This window comes from Muntiacus reevesi, chromosome 7 (assembly GCF_963930625.1).
Source record: "Muntiacus reevesi chromosome 7, mMunRee1.1, whole genome shotgun sequence".
In the NCBI taxonomy this organism is placed as follows: Eukaryota; Metazoa; Chordata; class Mammalia; order Artiodactyla; family Cervidae; genus Muntiacus; species Muntiacus reevesi.
This window is the reverse complement of record NC_089255.1, coordinates 13,995,945-14,015,127: the sequence shown is the minus strand read 5'-3', so window position 1 is coordinate 14,015,127 and position 19,183 is coordinate 13,995,945. Positions and strand designations below refer to the sequence as shown.

The 19,183-nt window shown below is 40.2% G+C and overlaps 2 protein-coding genes across 4 annotated transcripts in view; one reads left to right on the top strand and one right to left on the bottom strand.

The window, feature by feature from the left end:
- Positions 1–12,775, bottom strand: part of LOC136172034 (IQ domain-containing protein H-like) — an 81,368-nt gene extending 68,593 nt beyond the window's left edge. Inside the window, exons 1-3 of the mRNA XM_065941157.1 lie at positions 12,649–12,775; positions 7,085–7,207; positions 5,645–5,736 (exon numbers count right to left, since the gene is read on the bottom strand). Of these exons, the coding sequence (XP_065797229.1) occupies positions 5,645–5,736; positions 7,085–7,207; positions 12,649–12,699 (266 nt within the window). The 5' untranslated portion in view covers positions 12,700–12,775. The remainder of the gene's footprint in view (positions 1–5,644; positions 5,737–7,084; positions 7,208–12,648) is intronic.
- Positions 12,776–12,913: 138 nt separating this feature from the next.
- Positions 12,914–19,183, top strand: part of AAGAB (alpha and gamma adaptin binding protein) — a 77,388-nt gene continuing 71,118 nt past the window's right edge. For all 3 annotated transcript variants that reach the window (XM_065941400.1, XM_065941399.1, XM_065941398.1), the window contains exon 1: positions 12,914–13,039. In XM_065941400.1, the coding sequence (XP_065797472.1) occupies positions 12,967–13,039 (73 nt within the window). In that variant the 5' untranslated portion in view covers positions 12,914–12,966. The remainder of the gene's footprint in view (positions 13,040–19,183) is intronic.

The following is a 19,183-nucleotide window of genomic DNA, read 5'->3' as shown; positions in this document are numbered from 1 at the left end:
TGGGATTTTCGAGGCAAGAGCACTGGAGTGGGTTGCCATTTCCTTCTCCAGGGGACCTTCCTGACCCAGGGATTGAACCCAGGTCTCCTGCATTGTGGGTAAACACTTTACCATCTGAGCCACCAGGGAAATTCCCTGTAAGATGTTATAGAAGAACCTAAATGAACTGTTTAGCCAACCCATTATATAGTTCAATTTGTATTCCTATGGTTCAACAGTGCTATGAAACATTTTTCACATATTTACTGGTTATTTGCATTTCTAGCTCTGTGAGTAGTCGACTGATGTCATTTTGTCTGTGTCAAGGTTTTTTATTATGATTATGGCAAGAAAACACTTTGTATTTAAGGCTATCAGTAATTTTTGTGTAACATATGTTGGAACTGCTTTTCCTATTTGTTATTTTATGATGCTTCTTAAAATTTTTATTTTTTTGTTTCAAAAAGCTTCAAAGCCACAAAGAAACTGAAAGGATAGTGAGCATGCAAATACCCTTCACCTAGATGGCCAGGTGTAAACATCTTGTCCCCTTTGCTTTGTCTCCCTTTGTCACTAGGATGTAGTCACATTCTGCATAAGCGGGATTTGTGTACTGCCTTGTAACGACGCAGAAGAGGATGGCTCTAAGGGGGTCCAATGACGGATGAGAATATACCTTCTAATCTATGCTTATCATTTAACAGAAACCTCTTCTTTCCTTCTCATTGTTTCTCACTATTATTTATTTGCTTTGTTCTTTTTTCCCCCCCTCAAACACTAGTGCAACAGAATATAAAATGAAGATTTCTGTGCAGTTCTGATGGTGTTGGTACAGATGGTAGTCAGCCTCCTAGTGTCAATAAGCAAAGCGTGGTCGTTAAGAACAGTGTGAGCAGATATCTCACGCAATAAAATCTGTGCAAGCCAGCAATGATAAGAGGAAGAACCACACTTTGACATAGAAGAAGAATCATTGCCAAGGTGGGAATAATAATGAAACCTATTTTGAAAACAATACAAAAGCACTTGGAGCTCTTTGGAGAAAATATACCATTTTTGATAATATCCTTATCATTGTTTTCTGAATGACTGCTGGGGAAATCTTCCATTTGCTGGAATCCATTGTCATCATGTTGTGTACCTACTGGGTTTTGTCTCTACTAGACAAAACCACCAGATTTTTTCTTGAGCAATACTGGTGAAAAAAGAAAACCATCCTCTGTGAAAATTAGACTTCTTGGCTTTTATATAGTTATGGTGTAGGAGAGGACACTTGCAGACAGTTGACTGGACTCTAACCTGGGTCTCTCTCCTTTTTTTAAGTTTTAAAAATTGAAGTATAGTTGGATTATAGTGTTGTGTTAATTACTGCTATATGGCAAAGTGATTCAGTTATACATATATATGCATTCTTTTTAAAATATTATTTTCCACTATGGTTTATCATAAGATACTGAATATAGTACTTTGTGCTATACAGTAGGACCTTGTCATTTATCCATCCTATATATAAAAGGTTATATCTTCCACTCCCAGCGACTGCCTTGGACCTGGTTACTTTGAAGACCCAGTTTGGACTCTCCCCAGTTTTTGACCATGGCTCACTTCATCTCATTTTCAAATTTTAGGCCACTTTAGCATCCCAAATCCACATCTATGACTGAGATGCTCCCCCAGGCTTGTAGGGCTCCTGTGAACTTGCCAGGCTCCCATCTTCCTGATGAGACAGCCAGTGGTTGTATTACTTTATTGAACAGGAAAGGAAGGATGCAAAGACCATTTCTGGGTGCCAGCTCCATGCCCCAGTTCACATCCTTCTTCACTCTTCCGGACCCTAACAGGAGCAAGGGTGCTCCTTGGCCATGGGGAACTGTACAAGCAAAGTGCTCTGCCAGAATCTTTGTATTTGGTTCTCTGCTAACTCGTCTGTTCTCTTCAGCTATCATAGCGTGCATAACTATAGCCCAGAAACTCTGTACTCCATCAAGATGAGAAGACAGAGAGGAACTGGAGACAGGACAGGAGAACTTCTTTAGAGCTGGTGACAGGTACCTCGTCTCCCATCTCTCGTCTCCTGTCCTACTTTCCCTACTTTCTGCATGCTGGAGCTTTCTTACTGCTGTGTGTACACTCCATCTCTTGAATGCACACTCACCACCTACTATAGATCTCCTGGCTGCCATCTAAATAGTCCTCCCACTTTGCCTTGTGTGGCTCTCTTGATTTATTATTATTTTTAATATTTATTTACTTGGCTGTGCTGGGTCTTAGTTGTTGCATGCAGGGTCTAGTTCCCTGACTGGGGATCAAACCCAGGCCCCCTGCATTGAGAGTGTGGAGTCTTAACTGCTGGACATGAGGGAAGTCCCTGTTCTCTTAATTTAGAACTGAGTCAATAAGAGGTAGTAAAATAACCTCCAATATTTTCTTCTCCAAGAATCCCTTTTGTTATTTTCCCTACAGATTCCTTGTTCCAAAAGATGATTTATACAAACCTATTTGAAAATCATATTTTTATTCTCAAATTAAAAAATCTAAGATAGGGCAATTCCCTGGTGGTCCAGTAGTTAAGACTTCATGCTTTCATTGCCAAGGACATGGGTTTGATATCTGATGGGGGAACTAAGATCCCACAAGCTGCACAGTGTGGCCAAAACAAACAAACAAACAAAACCCTAAGATATAAATGACTTCAAACTAGACAGACGAGGGAAGGATTGCCTCTGCCAACGGATGATGGTTGCCTGTGGCACTACCTTCATGGAGGGAAAAGGGAAACGGGTACATTGAACACCCGAGGCTCTGTTCCCCACTACAAGAGCTGGGACCTGGTTGTATCTCTGGGTTTCTCTCTGAAACTTGACCTCCTGTCTGATATGATTCATTTACTCTTGATAAATATTTATGATGCAAAAAGGACCACAGGGTTTTAAGCTTCATACAAAACCCTGATCTACGTTCACTTCAATTCAGAAGGCCTGGATGGAAGAAGGTCCAAAGTAAGAAAAGGTTATTTCTCTTTTTATTTCTTTTTAATTTTTTTTTTTTTTTACTATGGTTGGTTTACAATCAGTTATACATATATATTCACCTAGAGTATACCACTCACCTAGAGCCAGACATCCTGGAATCTGAAGTCAAGTGGGCCTTTGGAAGCATCACTACAAACAAAGCTAGTAGAGGTGATGGAATTCCAGCTGAGCTATTTCAAATCCTAAAAGATGATGCTGTGAAAGTGCTGCACTCAATATGTCAGCAGATTTGGAAAACTCAGCAGTGGCCACAGGACTGGAAAAGGTCAGTTTTCATTCCAGTCCCAAAGAAAGGCAATGCCAAAGAATGTTCAAACTACCGCACAATTGCACTCATCTCACACACTAGTAAAGTAATGATCAAAATTCTCCAAGCCAGGCTTCAGTAAAACATGAGCCGTGAACTTCCAGATGTTCAAGCTGGTTTTAGAAAAGGCAGAGGAACCAGAGATCAAGTTGCCAACATCCGCTGGATCATCAAAAAAGCAAGAGAGTTCCAGAATAACATCTACTTTTGCTTGACTGACTACGCCAAAGCCTTTGACTGTGTGGGTCACAATAAACTGTGGAAAATTCTTTAAGAGATGGGAATACAAGACCACCTGACCTGCCTCTTGAGAAACCTGTATGCAGGTCAGAGAGCAACAGTTAGAACTGGACATGGAACAACAGACTGGTTCCAAATAGGAAAAGGAGTACATCAAGGCTGTATATTGTCACCCTGCTTATTTAACTTATATGCAGAGTACATCATGAGAAATGCTGGGCTAGAAGAAGCACAAGCTAGAATCAAGATTGCCAGGAGAAATATCAATAAACTCAGATATGCAGATGACACCACCTTTATGGCAGAAAGTGAAGAAGAACTAAAGAGCCTCTTGATAAAAGTGAAAGAGGAGAGTGAAAAAGTTGGCTTAAAGCTCAACATTCAGAAAACTAAGATCATGGTATCTGGTCCCATCACTTCATGGCAAACAGATGCACAAACAGTGGAAGCAGTATCAGACTTTATTTTTCTGGGCTCCAAAATCACTGCAGATGGTGACTGCAGCCATGAAATTAAAAAACACTCCTTGAAAAGAAAGTTATGACCAACCTAGACAGCATATTAAAAAGCAGAGACATTACTTTGTCAACAAAGGTCCGTCTAGTCAAGGCTATGGTTTTTCCAGTAGTCATTTATGGATGTGAGTTGGACTATAAAGAAAGCTGAGTGCAGAAGAATTGATGCTTTTGAACTGTGGTGTTGGAGAAGACTCTTGAGAGTCCCTTGGACTGCAAGGAGATCCAGCCAGTCCATCCTAAAGGAGATCAGTCCTGGGTGTTCATTGGAGGGAGTGATGTTGAAGCTGAAACTCCAATACTTTGCTCACCTGATGCAAAGAGCTGACTCATTTGAAAAGACCCTGATGCTGGGAAAGATTGAGGGCAGGAGGAGAAGGAGATGACAGAGGATGAGATGGTTGGATGGCATCACCGACTCAATGGACATGAGTTTGGGTGAACTCCGGGAGTTGGTGATAGACAGGTAGGTCTGGCGTGCTGTGGTTTATGAGCAACTGAATGGATACTGATACTGATACATATATCCACTGTTTTTTAGATTCTTTTCCTATATAAGTCATTACAGGGTATTGAGTTCCCTGTGCCATACAGTAGGTTCTTATTAGTTATCTCTTTTATATATAGTTGTGTGTGAAAAGGTCATTTTACTAATTTTAATAAATCATCTCTTAGGTTGTATTATTAATGTATATGTCAGTTGCTCAGTTGTGTCTGACTCTTTGTGACCCCATGGACTGCAGCCCACCAGGCTCCTCTGTCCATGGAATTCCCCAGGCAAGAATACTAGAGTGGGTAGCCATTCCCTTCTCCAGGAGATCTTCCTGACTCAGGGATTGAACCTGGGTCTCCTACATTGCAGATAGATTCTTTACCATCTGAGCCAACGTTTCAAGCAAGTTTTATTACTTTTGTTTTGTTTACCCTGGATACCAAAATCATCTTTACAGTAAAGCACATAAGACAGGCTAAAAACTGTAAAGAAAGCTCCACATGATCTAAATAGCACAAAAAATTGATTTGTTTTAAAATATTTCCTCTAGGAATTGAATTTGGCATGTTGTTGTTATTATCTAGTTACTAAGTCATGTCTGATTCTTTTGTGACTCAATAGACTGTAGCCTACCAGCGTCGTCTGTCCATGGGATGCCCCAGGCAAGAATACTGGTGTGGGTTGCCATTTCCTTCTGCAAGGGATCTTCCTGACCCAGGGATTGAATCTGCATCTCCTGTATTGACAGGTAGATTCTTTCCCATTGAGCAACCAGTGAAGCCTTTGAATTTGGGATATGCTTTACTAAAAATACAAAAGATGTAACACCAAAACTAGGACCCAGAAATAACTGTCATGACATCAAGCATTAAAATGCAGTAAAAATAACACAGAACAACTTTATTAAAGTTTAAATTCTGCCATTATCTTCATATGCAAAACTTGTATGGAAATTAGCAGAACGGATATAAACAAAGCCAAGGAAATTTTGTCTTTACAGTCATCTCACTGAGTGAGCAAAGTTCGTTTTTTTTTTTTTTGTACTTATTTTAGACCCTAAAATGGCTATTTTACTTACCATTTGGAAGCATGAGACGAATATAAGTTATAATCAATAGGAGTTGTTAACACATGTTGGTGTACAACGTTTAAATACTTCTCGATGTGTATCTGTTACAGAAAAGTTAAAGTTTAGGCCATTAGAGTGGACTGGAAATCCTCACCTAATTTTCTCCATTTCATTAGGTTCACCCTCTGAGTGGTATAATTAAGCCAAAAGACATAACATGCTATGTGTTTATTACAAGCCTAAGGTATCACTAGGTATCTCAAGGGCAAATTACTTCATCCCAAAAAGCATCATAAACAGTTGAGATTCGAAGCTTAAGTAGCATTCTTCACAAATGAAACTGCACAGTAGTCAGTTTGCTCCTTGGTTGGGGAGACTTGCTCGGTACCACGGACACAGAATGTCTTTCTCTGACTAGAACTTCAAGCAAGCATTTGAGCAAAGAGTTTGGCCTTCAGGTAACAGATTATTTTAAATGGCCAAACCCAAAGACTCCAGCTGGGTCCAGCCCTCTCACAATCACGTTATATAGGACAACAGCATATTACCACATCTCTCAGCCTCAGGAGCTGAGCTAGGAAGCCAGTGAGATGGAACAGTGAAGGTTGGAAGCAAGAGTAGAGATGCTGATGGAGGTCTAGATGATGGAGGTGGTCTTTATTGCAACCACGTGCTAATAGATCCTGATTTTGTACATGACGGTTATCCTAGTCTGAAGATTGGATTCCCCCGTGCCCTTAGGTCCATCTATAATAATGAAGGTCCTATCTACTTTATTTTTAAAATATTTATTTATTTATTTGGCTGTGCCAGGTCTTCATTTCAACGCATGGGATCTTTAATTGGGGCATGTGAACTCTTAGTTACAGCATGTGGGATCTCATATCCTGAGCAGAAACTGAACCCAGACCCCCTGCATTAGAAGCTTGGGGTCTTAGCCACTGGACCACCATAGGAAAGTTCTCCTATCTACTTTATTTCTATTTGCAGTGTTATGTACTAGGTTATAATATTTAAAAATTACTTAATCTTAAAATACCTAAGCTATTAAGGAAGAGTGAACTCTTATTTTTTAGAATCCCAGTGATTCTGATAGAAACTGTCTGCAATGTATTGGTATGAATCCTTTTCTGTCAGGCATACTGTTGGACTAAGTAGTTATTTTTAAAATTATAAATTCTTTTTATCAAACCACATTTTAGGGGTCATAAATTACTGCATAATCATATATTATCCATATCTCACATTCTCTGTGGTATGTGACAGGATGTAAATCAATCAACCAGCTAATAATCAACATTCTTAAAAAAGCAACAGGATGGGAAAGCTGATGACCAACCGAAGCCCCCTCTGTTCCAGAATTACACAGAACCTGTGAGAAGCACAGTTCTTCTTGAGGAATCTTTGTCTCCTTCCAGAATTTTATTTAATATCTAAAGCTCTACTTACTTTTAACCCCATTTCAGTCCTTTTGATTGCTGTTTCAAGATTCTGAATGTCTAGAGCCCCGCCTTTTTCCTCAAGCGGGAATTTTGTTAATTTCTCCCTTAATTCATAAAGATCTTCATGGACCTAGAGAGAGAAAAATGTAAAAGAATACATAAATATTACACCTAAAACAGTTACTTAGTTAAAGGTTTGCGACCTGTGTGAACTGCTAGAGACAATAAAGTTGATTTAAAGATGGTGTTCATTGAAAAGACTGTCCTTATAGTTCTAGGATGTGCTTTATTAGATGGCTCTGTTACTGTCTTTCAGATTTTGAAAAATTAAGAATGCAAACAATTTTCTATTTGTCCTTCCCCCGTTAGAAACAGATCCAAGATAAAATTGCAACCCAAATAACTTCTGCTTTCTCTGGTGGAAAAGAAGGTGAGTCAGATACAAGAAAAAGTTCACTCCAAACTCTGATTTCTACTAATTGATTGAGAGGTTAAAAAGAAAAAAGAAAACTTCCAGAAAAGAGATTCTAGTGAAAACAGTACCTGTCAAAAGAGAATTCTAAATATGTTGACAGGGTCTGTTGGTTTTCCATTCTAGCTAGATCTTCCCACTTAGTGCTGTGAAGAAGCAGTTCTGTAGATGTGACCTTAATTTTGTTTTAAGTACTCAGAAATGAAAACAATCCATGAAGAAAAAGCAACATGTCATTACTTGAACATTTTCCTTCAGTTCATATTTCCCTTAGAAATGATGAACATTTCTCCAAAGTCAAGCACCCTCAGAGTAACATGAGCATTATAAAATTAGCACAAGATTCTCTGCCTTCATATTAGAAACCAAACTTCCGGAGACAAATACAGATGGCACCAATTATGGCATGGGCTGCTGCCACAAGAGAAACATTTTACTATGCAAATTTATGAACCCAACACCTGTTTCAGCAATAGTCACACCAATAACAATCTGCAGATTGGGTTGCTAAGGGCATTTTGAAACAGTTACCTTTTTCTCTGTTGGTATAACTGGACCTACACATTGATCCAGCCTATGTTATCAATTACTCTCAAACATTCCCAAGGAGCCAAGTATTTGAAAGATCAAAAGATTTGCATCTTTTCCCTGATGAGCAGCACAGTCTGGCAGACGGATCAGGTCATTTGTACCCTGCACAAATTATCATGTCGAGCCTCCAGGGTTCACAGATTGAAATTTGAACACACCTACTGTTTGCTGATAGGCACTAAGGATGAAGATGTATTAATACTTTTTTCGATTTTTTTTGTCCAAATTACTGCTGCAAGCTATTTACAGTCTATTGTCTAAACACATTTAGAAAGTACAAAAAGCCAGTTCAAGGGCAAGCCCACTTCCAAGTCCATAATTTTTTGGTTTAACTTTTTCAAGATTTATTTATTTATGGTTGCACTGGGTCTTCGTTTTTCTCTAGTTGTGCATGGACTTCTCATTGTGGTGACTTGTTGCAGAGCACGGGCTCTAGGCCCACGGGCTTCAGTAGTTGTGGCTCTAGAGCGCTGGCTCAGTAGTTGTAGCTCACAGGCTTAGTTGCCACAAGGCATTTGGGATCTTCGGAGAGCAGGGATTGAACCCGTGCTCCCTGCATTGGCAGGAGGATTCTTAACCACTGGACCACCAGGGAAGCCCTTGGCTCAACTTTTGAATGCACTGAATTTCCTTCTTGTAGCTCTAGTATTTGTAGCTTCATGTATCCTTCTATAATTATACCTGTCGACTGCTGGAGGGAGTGAAAACAACACTGGATTATTTATCAGGGAACTGAAAATCCGGCTACTTCATCGGCTTTGTAGGAACCATTATGTCTTCATAGAGTTGTGAGATAATAGGTAATAATCTAACAGTAGTAACTCGGTAAAAGGCAGATGAACACGATTCCTTGTTCTATTACTAGTCACACAATGTCCATGCACACCATCCACATTTCCTCTAGTGTCCTCACCAAGGGGGAAAAAGAGAATTACTCTTCTTATGGAATGAAAATGAGACAATACATGTGAAAATGAACTAATAATATAGGCTTTGGAATCAGACAGCTATGAACTAGAATTCTATTTCCTTCTTTACTAAACTGAGATAGGCCAATTTACTTTTATTTTTTAGAGCCTTAGTGTCCTTATCTGTAAAATGGGGATAAATAGCACCTTTCAATATAGTGGCAAGAATAAAATGAGTTAAAAATATTGTAAAGTGCTTTGTACAGGGCCAGCCACAGAGGAGGGCATTGAGCCAATGCTAATTCTCTTCTGATTGGTAAAACCTAGTGAAGCACTTTGTAACTGGCACTTAGTAAATATTCATTGATTTGAATTATTCTCTTAATCTTTCTCAAGAGCTTTTTACTTTCCTAGCCAGGTATTGTCTTCTTCCCTCTTAGTAACTGCACATCTGTTTGTATAGCTGCAACAGAGACAACTACTGTAGGAAATGTTTCACTAGACCTGGGTAGAAAAAGAATAAGTTCTAAATCTTTGTTCTTTCTTCAAATAGATTCACTCTTCCATACTGAAATTTTAGGTGTCACCCATCATTTTTGTGATCATCAAATACATTGCTTTCCATACATTTCCCACTTGGAGGAAGATTTTGACAGTTTGGGGACAGGGCTACTTATAATAAGCTCTCAAAAGATTTAATGCAGACAAAAATTGCTCTATGATTTAAATTATTTTTTAGTCTTTTGCCATACCAAAAGACTTGGATCTTAGTTCCAAGTCTTAGTTCCCCAACCAGGGATTGAACCTGGGCTCTTGGCATGAGGAGTCTTAACCACTGGACCACCAGGGAATTTCCTAGAATTTAAGAGCCATGCAAACGAGACTCAGTTTTGTCAAAAGCAGTCTTATAATTCCATTTCTCTACTCATCCTAGAGTCACACTTTGAGATAAAAGCTAAAGATAAGAGTTTAAATGAGTCATTCTCATTTTATTGTTATATGTTGTACAGTCCTGGCAAACCAGACAGAAGAGGTTGATAAGAGTTCAGTTCAGTTCAGTTACTCAGTCATGTCCGACTCTTTGTGACCCCATGAACTGAAGCACGCCAGGCCTCCCTGTCTAACACCAACTCCTGGAGTTTACCCAAACTCATGTCCATCGAGTTGGTGATGCCACCCAACCATCTCATTCATCCTCTGTCATCCTCTTCTCCTCCCACCTTCAACCTTTCCCAACATCAGGGTCTTTTCCAATGAGTCAGTTCTTCACATCAGGTGCCCAAAGTATTTGAGTTTCAGCTTCAGAATCAGTCCTTTCAGTGAATATTCAGGACTGATTTCCTTTAGGATGGACTGGTTGGATCTCCTTGCAGTCCAAGAGACTCTCAAGAGTCTTCTCCAATGCCACAGTTCAAAAGCATCAATTCTTTGGCACTCAGCTTTCCCTATAGTCCATCTCTCACATCCATTCATGACTACATATAATATTAATTTTTTCCCCTCATTATACATATTCTACATTGTATCAGGGAGAATTTTACACTGTATCTACAGATCAGACTCAATAATTAGATTAAGGGGTGGCCTCTCTTTCTCTACATAGCCCTCCATTTAAGTGTGTACAAAGTAACCCTTTTAAGCAAGTAGGAGTGTTGATCAACATGGATATGATTCCTAGTTCTTCCCCAAGAGAGATCCAGCCTCTGCCCTTAGACCCTGGGAAGTGATCACTAGGCCCCTGGAGTATCCCACTTGATGGGAATGGGGTTTATGATAGGTGCTTTGAGCTATGCTGTATCAGTTCTAATCTCTAGAGGAATTAGACTGAAATCATTAGTCTGCTCTCGGGGAAGGGCTGAAGACTAAAGTCAGCCAAATGGGCATTGTGACTGAGCTCCAATAAAACCTCTGGACACTAAAGTCTTGGGAAAGCTTCCCTAGTTGGCCATAATCTGTATATGTTGTCACATATCATGACTGAAAGGAGGTAATGCTATGACTCCACTGGGAGAAAATGGCTGGAAGCTCCATTTGTACCCCTTCTGGACTCTGCCCTGAGCATCTCTTCCCTTGGTTGATTTTAATTTCTATTCTTTTGCTATAAAAACACTGTAATTATAAACATAGTGCTTTTCTGAGTTTTGTGAGTGCTCTAGCAAATTAGCCAATGTGACATGGCTGGGGCTTCCAAAAGTGTAGACAGCTGGTCTGAAATAAGCATAGTTCTAGGGACCCCTGAACTTGTGCCTGGAGTCTAAGTGAGGGCAGTCGGGTGGAGATTCTTCCCTCACACTTGGCAGTTTGGCTAAACTCATTCTAAGGTGATGGTGAAAGCAAGGATAAGAAAAGGTGAGGTAAGAAGATCTGGGTATGATTCATATTGGGGAAGTCTATAAAACTGGTGAGTTTAGGGGTTTATACTTTGGAAACATGAATTTAAAGAAGTCTCCCAGAGGGGAGGTAAGAGACCAAATCATGGCAGGAAGAAAAATTAGACCAAGTGCAGATCTGAGTAGAGTTTTGATAGTCCTTAGGGAAATTACTTCAAACTTTTAGTTAAGTAGAGCTACATATGAGTTAAAGGTGATGATATGTCAAAAATGTTCTAAAACTATCACATATAAATGTGGGGGGAGGGAGTAGTGCTTTTAACATTCTGGAAAAGTCTGAGTGTAAAGGTCACAAACTAAGTTGTACTGAGAAATTAAAACTTTCCTGATGTTCCCCCCTCAGATTAGAGAAAGTTACTTTCCTGTGCTTTTTGTCACATTTCCACATTCAAAATTTAACTTGATTAGCAAGCTTTTATCTTGTTCCCAAGTAAGGAATTTTTATTATTTTTTATTGAGATATAACTGACATAAACATTATATTAGTTTCACATAGACAACATCAGTCAATATTTGTACATATTGCTAAATAATTGCCACAGTGAGGCTAGTTAACATCCATCACCATGTAAAGTTATAATACAACTTTTTTCTTGTGATGAGAACTTGTAAGATTTACTCAGCCGCTTTCAAATATACAGTATTATTAACTGTAATCACCGTGGTGTGCATTACCTCCCCAGAACTCCATTATATGCAAGGGGCTTTTAGAGCGAAAAAAATTGGGGTACTTAAGAAAAGCAGGGCTTCCCTTGTAGCTCAGCTGGTAAACAATCCGCCTGCAATGCAGGAGATCAAAAGCAGTTCACCTATTTCAACTTCCGCCCAGATACGTGTCTGATTTGTATCTCCTCCACTTCCCTTACATCGTAGGATCAAAATTTTCAGAATATAACATTTAAAAATGGTGCCTGTGGAACATGGATTTTTCCAAAGTAAAGGTCCCAGTGGGGTGTATCGTCCTGGAGTTTTACCAGAGGCGGACTGGTCGCACTTCGACCGCGCAACCTCCAGGGTCAGGCTCAAGAGGTGTGTGAGGCTGGCGAGAGAGGTCTAGGTTGGCACACTTGGGAGTTCCTTAAACCGTGGTGTTGGAGGCAATCTGAGCAGCGGCACGTTAAGTGGGAAAGCGTCAGTGGATGGGCTCTGCTGGGCCTCGCTTGCTGGAAGGGTTCTAGCTGGACAGGGTTAGGAGAGGCCCATTTCCCACCTGGATTAAGATAGATCCGACGGGGTCTTCGTTTTCCTTCTCCTGGGCCATGCCTACAGCACGGCGGGGATCCCTCCCCAGGAAGGCGCGGTCTCCAGACTCGGGAACTTGCAGTGGAGGGAGCTCGTCCCCATGGCAACGCCAAGTGAAGCCCAGCCTGGTCCACGCCGGGAGCGGAAGAGGGGGCGGGGAGGAGGCAGGGCCGGCCGTGCCTTCTGAGAATGCGCTTTCCTTGGGCGTCTCCCCCGCGCGCCGGCGACCGTGGTATCGCCCAAGGCGGAAGTGGCTCCGGGAAGGAACCGGTTCGCGGGCGCAGAGATGGCTGCGGGCGTCCCCTGCGCGCTCGTTACTAGCTGTTCCTCCACCTTCTCCGCAGACCGGCTAGTGCAACGTGAGTAGCCAGGCTCCTGGGCCGGCCTCCAAGCCCCAGGACAAGCCGCGGCGGGCGGCAGTCCCAGCACCGCGGCTCTTCTCGGGGTCTCGGTCCTCGCCGCGAGCGCTGGGCTCTTTCTCCCCTCGGTGGTGGCCCGAGGCCCCTCGGGTGCCGCTCAGATGTGGTCACGGTGCCTAGTTCCCCGTCCACTGTTAGCTACAATACTCGTTGCTTCTCTGTTTCTGCCTGGCCCACCGTGGGGTTTGTTCCAGCGTTTTCTGTTAAGTAGGACCTCAACCCAGGGGTTGTCGGCGGGCAGCAGTTGAGGTGAACAGAAAAGGCTCTCTAGGAATTGAACCTAGGAACGCGAGCGTCAGGTGCAGGATTCGTGATTTATGTTGTTGTTCCTCTGCACCCCCAGCCCAATGTGTATATGTTAAGACTTGTTAAACTTGCCCCCTCCGTTCTGTTATTCACTGCCTTGCCTTCCTCCTGAGACCAGGCCCTCCGCCAGCGTTAGTTTTTGGTTATTACTGGACCTGGTCTTTTTCTCTCTAGACTCCCATAGTGGTTGTCAACCTAAGTCATTCTTCAAAGAATCGTAGGCGAGGAGGGGAGACCAGTGGAGTAGAGAGAGCATAGGGTATTGGGCTCGACTCTTCCACTAAGACTCCGCAAAGTTGATTATAACTCGACTCCTCTGTTTCAAATTGTGGCTTCGAGTCAGAACGGTGACTCTCAGCTGTAACCTATGCCCTTCAGTTTTCTGATCTGTAAAGTGGTGATAATTTTCACATGACTGTTGTGCTTAACACTTTGAGTGATCAGTCGGTAAATGGTAAATACTATTAATAAATACATTATCTCTCTAGCCCTCGGTTTTCTGATCCTGCAAGTGGGGCGTGCTAATCGCTTTAGTCTGTCCGACTCTTTGCGACCCCATGGACTGTAGCTCACCAGTCTCGAATGTCTTTGGGATTCTCCAGGCAGGAATACCTAACTGGGTTGCGGAGATCCAGGGGATCTTCCCGACCCAAGGATCGAACCCGCGTCTGTTTTGTCTCCTGCATTGGCAGACAGGTTCTTTACCACTTGCGCCACTTGGGAAGACCTGAAGTGGGTCTTATGAATCTGTCTCACGGGATTCTTTGAAGGATAGATGATGTGACATTTTGAAAGCATTTGGTAAACTATAAAGCATCATATAAACGTAACTTTTCGTTGTACTTGTCAAATGACAAAATTAGGCAGGGTGTCTCTCCAGCACAAATACTATATAACTTAGTTATCATTTATGATCTCCTAAAAAGTTCCTTGCCAGAGTAAAAGTTTAATTATACTTTAAATGGTAACCAGCTGCTTTAATTATGCCATTTCCTTACCTCTCAGCAGTGCTCCTTCTCATTTATTTCCTTTCTTTTTAAAAATTGTTTTATTGTAAAAGTAGTGCATAGTCCATTAAAAAAGATTTAGCATAATGGAGAAAAGAAAATGACAGCCAGGGTCTCATCACACAAATACAAATACTGTGTTAACATTCCTGTGCATTTATTTCAGTTTTTTCCCCCAATGCACAGATTTTAAATGGTAATTGCATTTCCAATATATACAGTTTTTATCCTGATATAATCATTTTAACATTTTATATGTAGCATGTTATATTTTTATTATTTTACATATAAAAATTCAAATATTGTATCTGAAATATTAAATATATTTATATAAACATATAAAGTTATATATTTATAACATTTAAGGCATATGATTTTTATAAATATATTTATATAAAATATACTATTCTCATATAATATTTCATATTTTTCATTTGTAAAAATTTACCATTACATTGTAAATTAATTTTCATTATGTATTACATCTAGAGAGCGTATTCGAATTTGCTAAGAATTCTTAAGCTTCTTGGTGTAAGCTTCTTTAAATTCCCAAGAGAATTATATGCATTTTTATTTCCATTTTTGATACATAGAAGTCCTTTCAAAGTCAGTCTTGAAAGTATTGTTTTCTCATGGCTATCATGTGCCATTGTTGCAGGAAGGGGGACCCCTTCAGGGCCCGAGAGTGGACTCTTGTCTAACACTCGGAAAAATGAATTGTCGGAGGAGACACACATGCTGACAAATCGAGAGACTTTCTTGGGGAGGGGCACCCGGGCAGAGAGCAGCAGGGTGACCAGGGGACCCAGCAGAGCCGCCTTGCCGCATGGCTCATAGTTAATGTTTCATGGTAATGGACTTAGTTTCCAGGTTGTCTCTGGCCAACCTGTCTGACTCTTTCCTTCCCGGTGGCGAGTGCATCGCTTAGTGAAGTGAAGATGGAGTCCAGCGAGGAAGATTCTGGGAGGTTGGTAGGACATGTGGACTGGAGTCTCCTCTCTTCTTTTGACCTCTCCTCAATTCTTCCAGTTGGTGATATTTTGTTAGTTATACATTCCTTTTCAGGACCTGCTGTCCTAAGATAAGCTTGCAAGTGGTACTATCTTGCGTGCCCAGGGCAGGCAGTTGCAGTCAGTGTTTCCCCTAACAGTTTAAGAATTTGCAGACACAGTCATTTCTTGAAGGAGTTGATTACCTGTAGTTGGTGAATGGTAATACTGTACTTCTTTAAAATATATTAGCATCGTTGGAAATGAAATAAATCCTGTAAAACAATTCACTTTATTTCTGTATATAAAATGTTTCTTGGATAGCTTCTATGTTAAAATTAGATAACCTTTCCTTTGTGGTTCCATTAATGTTTTATAGTGAAAAATAAAAACAATTAATGAAGAGATTAGTTGAGTAAGTAAAAGTGAACCATAAAAGAGAGATTTTACCCAGGTTAATGATTTGGGTAACCATGGTAACAGTGCAATGTAGTATTTGCTGAGTTTTGATTCTGTTTTATCATAATTAAAGATGGATTCATCACAGTTTGAGTCTAAGTTTGGCATAAAAGATGGAGACTACTATAATGAATGACTTTTGTTAAGTGTTCAGTGACATAAGATTTTGGACTGAATCTTAATTTACTTTTTTGGGAAGATTTGGTTTCTTTCCATGCATTAGGAAGAACATTTCGGCTTTCTCCAGTTTCTTTCCTTCAACATTTGATCTATTTCATTGCTTTTAACCAACAATGGGAAATATTTCTTAACCAAATTACCAAGTTTATTGTAAGTATTCCTGAAATAAAAATCACTCTGGGTAAAGTATGGACTTGTGAGAAGCTTTTTTCATTTTGTCACTCAGGGGCTTTATGTGCAGTTTTCTGGGTAGGTATCTGACATCAGTTAAAAGGGGTCTTATCCTTTTAGATTTTTAAAGGGGAATGGAGGTTCAGGATACTTGTGCAAGGCTATATGTGGTGTGCGAGCAAGTGTCTGTACCCCCAGGCCAGACATCTTTCCACCTTACATATGTTTATACGAACATTTTACATTTATTCTGGAAAAGTGTATTCTGATATTAAGAACAGAGCTAGTCTCTGTGCCAGTTTATTGTTTAGCCGCTAAACCGTGTCCAACTCTTTTTGCAGCCCCATGGACTATAGCCCGCCAGGCTCCTCTGTCCATGGCGTTTCTCAGGGAAGGATACTGGGGGTGGGTTGCCATTTCCTTATCCAGGGAATCTTTCTGACCTAGGGGTCGAACCGGTGTATCCTACACTGGCAGGTGGATTCTTTACTACTGAACCCCCAGGGAAGCCAGTTACTGTAGCTAAAATGATTGCTAAGAGACTTTTCCTGTCTTCAGGAAGGATGTGGTCAAAGTGTGTGCTCCACCTGGGAAAGTATTAAAATGTATTAGTAGATACCTAAGTCTTAACATCTTGTTCTACTTTCCTAGAAGAAACTTTCGATAGAAAAATCAAATTTGGTTTTAATATATGTAATGCGTATTTAGCAACTGTAAGCTGTTTAGGTTCTACACCTAAACATTTGGAGCAAAATTGTTTTCTTCCTGTGAAATGTGGGAATTTGGAAATCTTAACATCAAGCATTTTTGTGTATATCAATAGTCTTCCCAAGCATGTTTTCACATAATTCAGTTTGGTTCTTGTATTCCCGTGAATTAACAAAGTCAGATTTTCTCCATTTTACAAATGAAGAAACTGTGGCTCAGAAGCACTTGGCGAGTTGTCTAGATTGCTGAAGAACCAAGTGTGGAGGATATGTTCTCTTTCGGGATTTGTGTGCATGGGCTTTGCGAATGAAATATGTTGAAATTCTTCAGCAATCAGAACTATTTTAAGGTGGTGGCATTGAAGAGAGAAGATTAACTCTAAAAGAAGTTTTTAAAATATGCTCGCATTTCCGTTTAGAATGGTTGGAGTCTTAATTCTGAGTGGAGGAAAAAAATCATTGCCCAAAGCATCTGTATTTTAAATAGAGCATGCACATGCCTAATAGTCTTTAACAGTGTCTGGATTTTTTTCCCCTCAATTGAGGGAACCCTAGTACAAACATTGTATGTATTAGTCAGTTCTGCTGTGTAGAATTAACATTAAAATTAAAGTATTGTTCCAGATAATGTCTAACAGCATCCCTTATAAATGTAAAATTCTAAGTATTGGTTATTTTTATGTTAGATTATATAGTTGAGTTCAGTCACTCAGTTATTGTCAACTCTTTGCGACCCCATGAATCACAGCACGCCAGGCCTCCCTGTCCATCACCAACTGTCGGAGCTTGCTCGAACTCATGTCTATAGAGTCGGTGATGCCATCCAACCATCTCATCCCCTGTTGTCCCCTTCTCCTCACACCTTCAATCTTTCCCAGCATCAGGGTCTTTTCTAGTGAGTCAGCTCTTCACATCAGGTGGCCAAAGTATTGGAGTTTCAGCTTCAGCCTCAGTCCTTCCAATGAACACTCAGGACTGATCTCCTTTAGGATGGACTGGTTGGATCTCCTTGCAGTCCAAGGGACTCTCAAGAGTCTTCTCCAACACCACAGTTCAAAAACATCAGAGTTTATATAATACTTTTTTTTTTCATGTTTATCTTTTGAAAACTGAAGAATCAAGCCCCATTTTAAAGTTTCAGTAGACACTTCACTTGTAGTAAAGAATCTGACATTTTGTGTTTGGAATTCAGATGCATTTTTACCCATAGAAACAATCTGCTGGTCCTCAGGTTTCTAAAACTGTGGAACCAGGTAGTTCAATTATAAGATGGATGAACTAGACTTTGGGGAATTATACAGGCAAAGCTGGCCATCAGACTGCCCACTGCTGCTTTGGGAAGTATTCATTCTGTGAACTGGGAGTTTGTCCTAGGTCTATCAGACTCTTTCGGTTCACAAAAGATCTTAAAGTAATTTTCTAAAGAGAACATTCCTAATTTGGGGTAGGGGCTATTATACAATTTAGACAAGGTTATCTAGCAACAGACTAGGGATAGTAACTTGTGACTTCTAATTTAGGTTTTTCTGTAGCAGCTTGAGGAGCTTGAATAGAGCCTTTTAGTTTACTCTGGGAATAAGTAATAATCTTTGCTTTAACCAAGTTGCTTATTTTGTTGTGGTAGGAGAACTCTGTCTTTGATTGGATTGTGTATTTCCGAGTCTGTATTTTCCTCAAAGGAAGAAAGATTGGGCCAGGAAGATTTACCACAAGGATGATTTCAAATGATAGTGGAGGAACTTTGATTTGTTTTCAACTGTAATACTTAATATATTTAATTTTCAAATAACATTGAAAGAAGGCTCAAGATTCTTATCTTTATTAAATGAGGAATATTAAATCATCAACCTTAAGATTAAATACAAGTTCACATCCTCTCCAGACTCAAAGGGACTTAAAACACGTTCATGTTATCTTTCTGTGTGTCTGTGTATGTGTGTGTGTATAGTTGTATGTAAAAATTAAAGCTCAAAGAGACTGCGATTTTCTAAGTTTGTTTAGGTCATAAAAGTTGGGGAGCCAAGATTCAGTTCTATCCTTTGTGTGTGTGAAATCTGATGAACTTCCTGGTGACCAGAGTTGTATGTCTTCAAGGTGAATTGAGGGACAGAAGAAATGACAGTAGAAGATTTTACTACTACATTGACAACTTTTATGGTTCAAAATAAGTTTATACCTTTTCTTTCATGATAGTTGGAGCCTTAGTAGATGAACTATGGTAAGTTAAATAATAAATGAAAATGCCTCTGTTGGTGCCCAATTTGT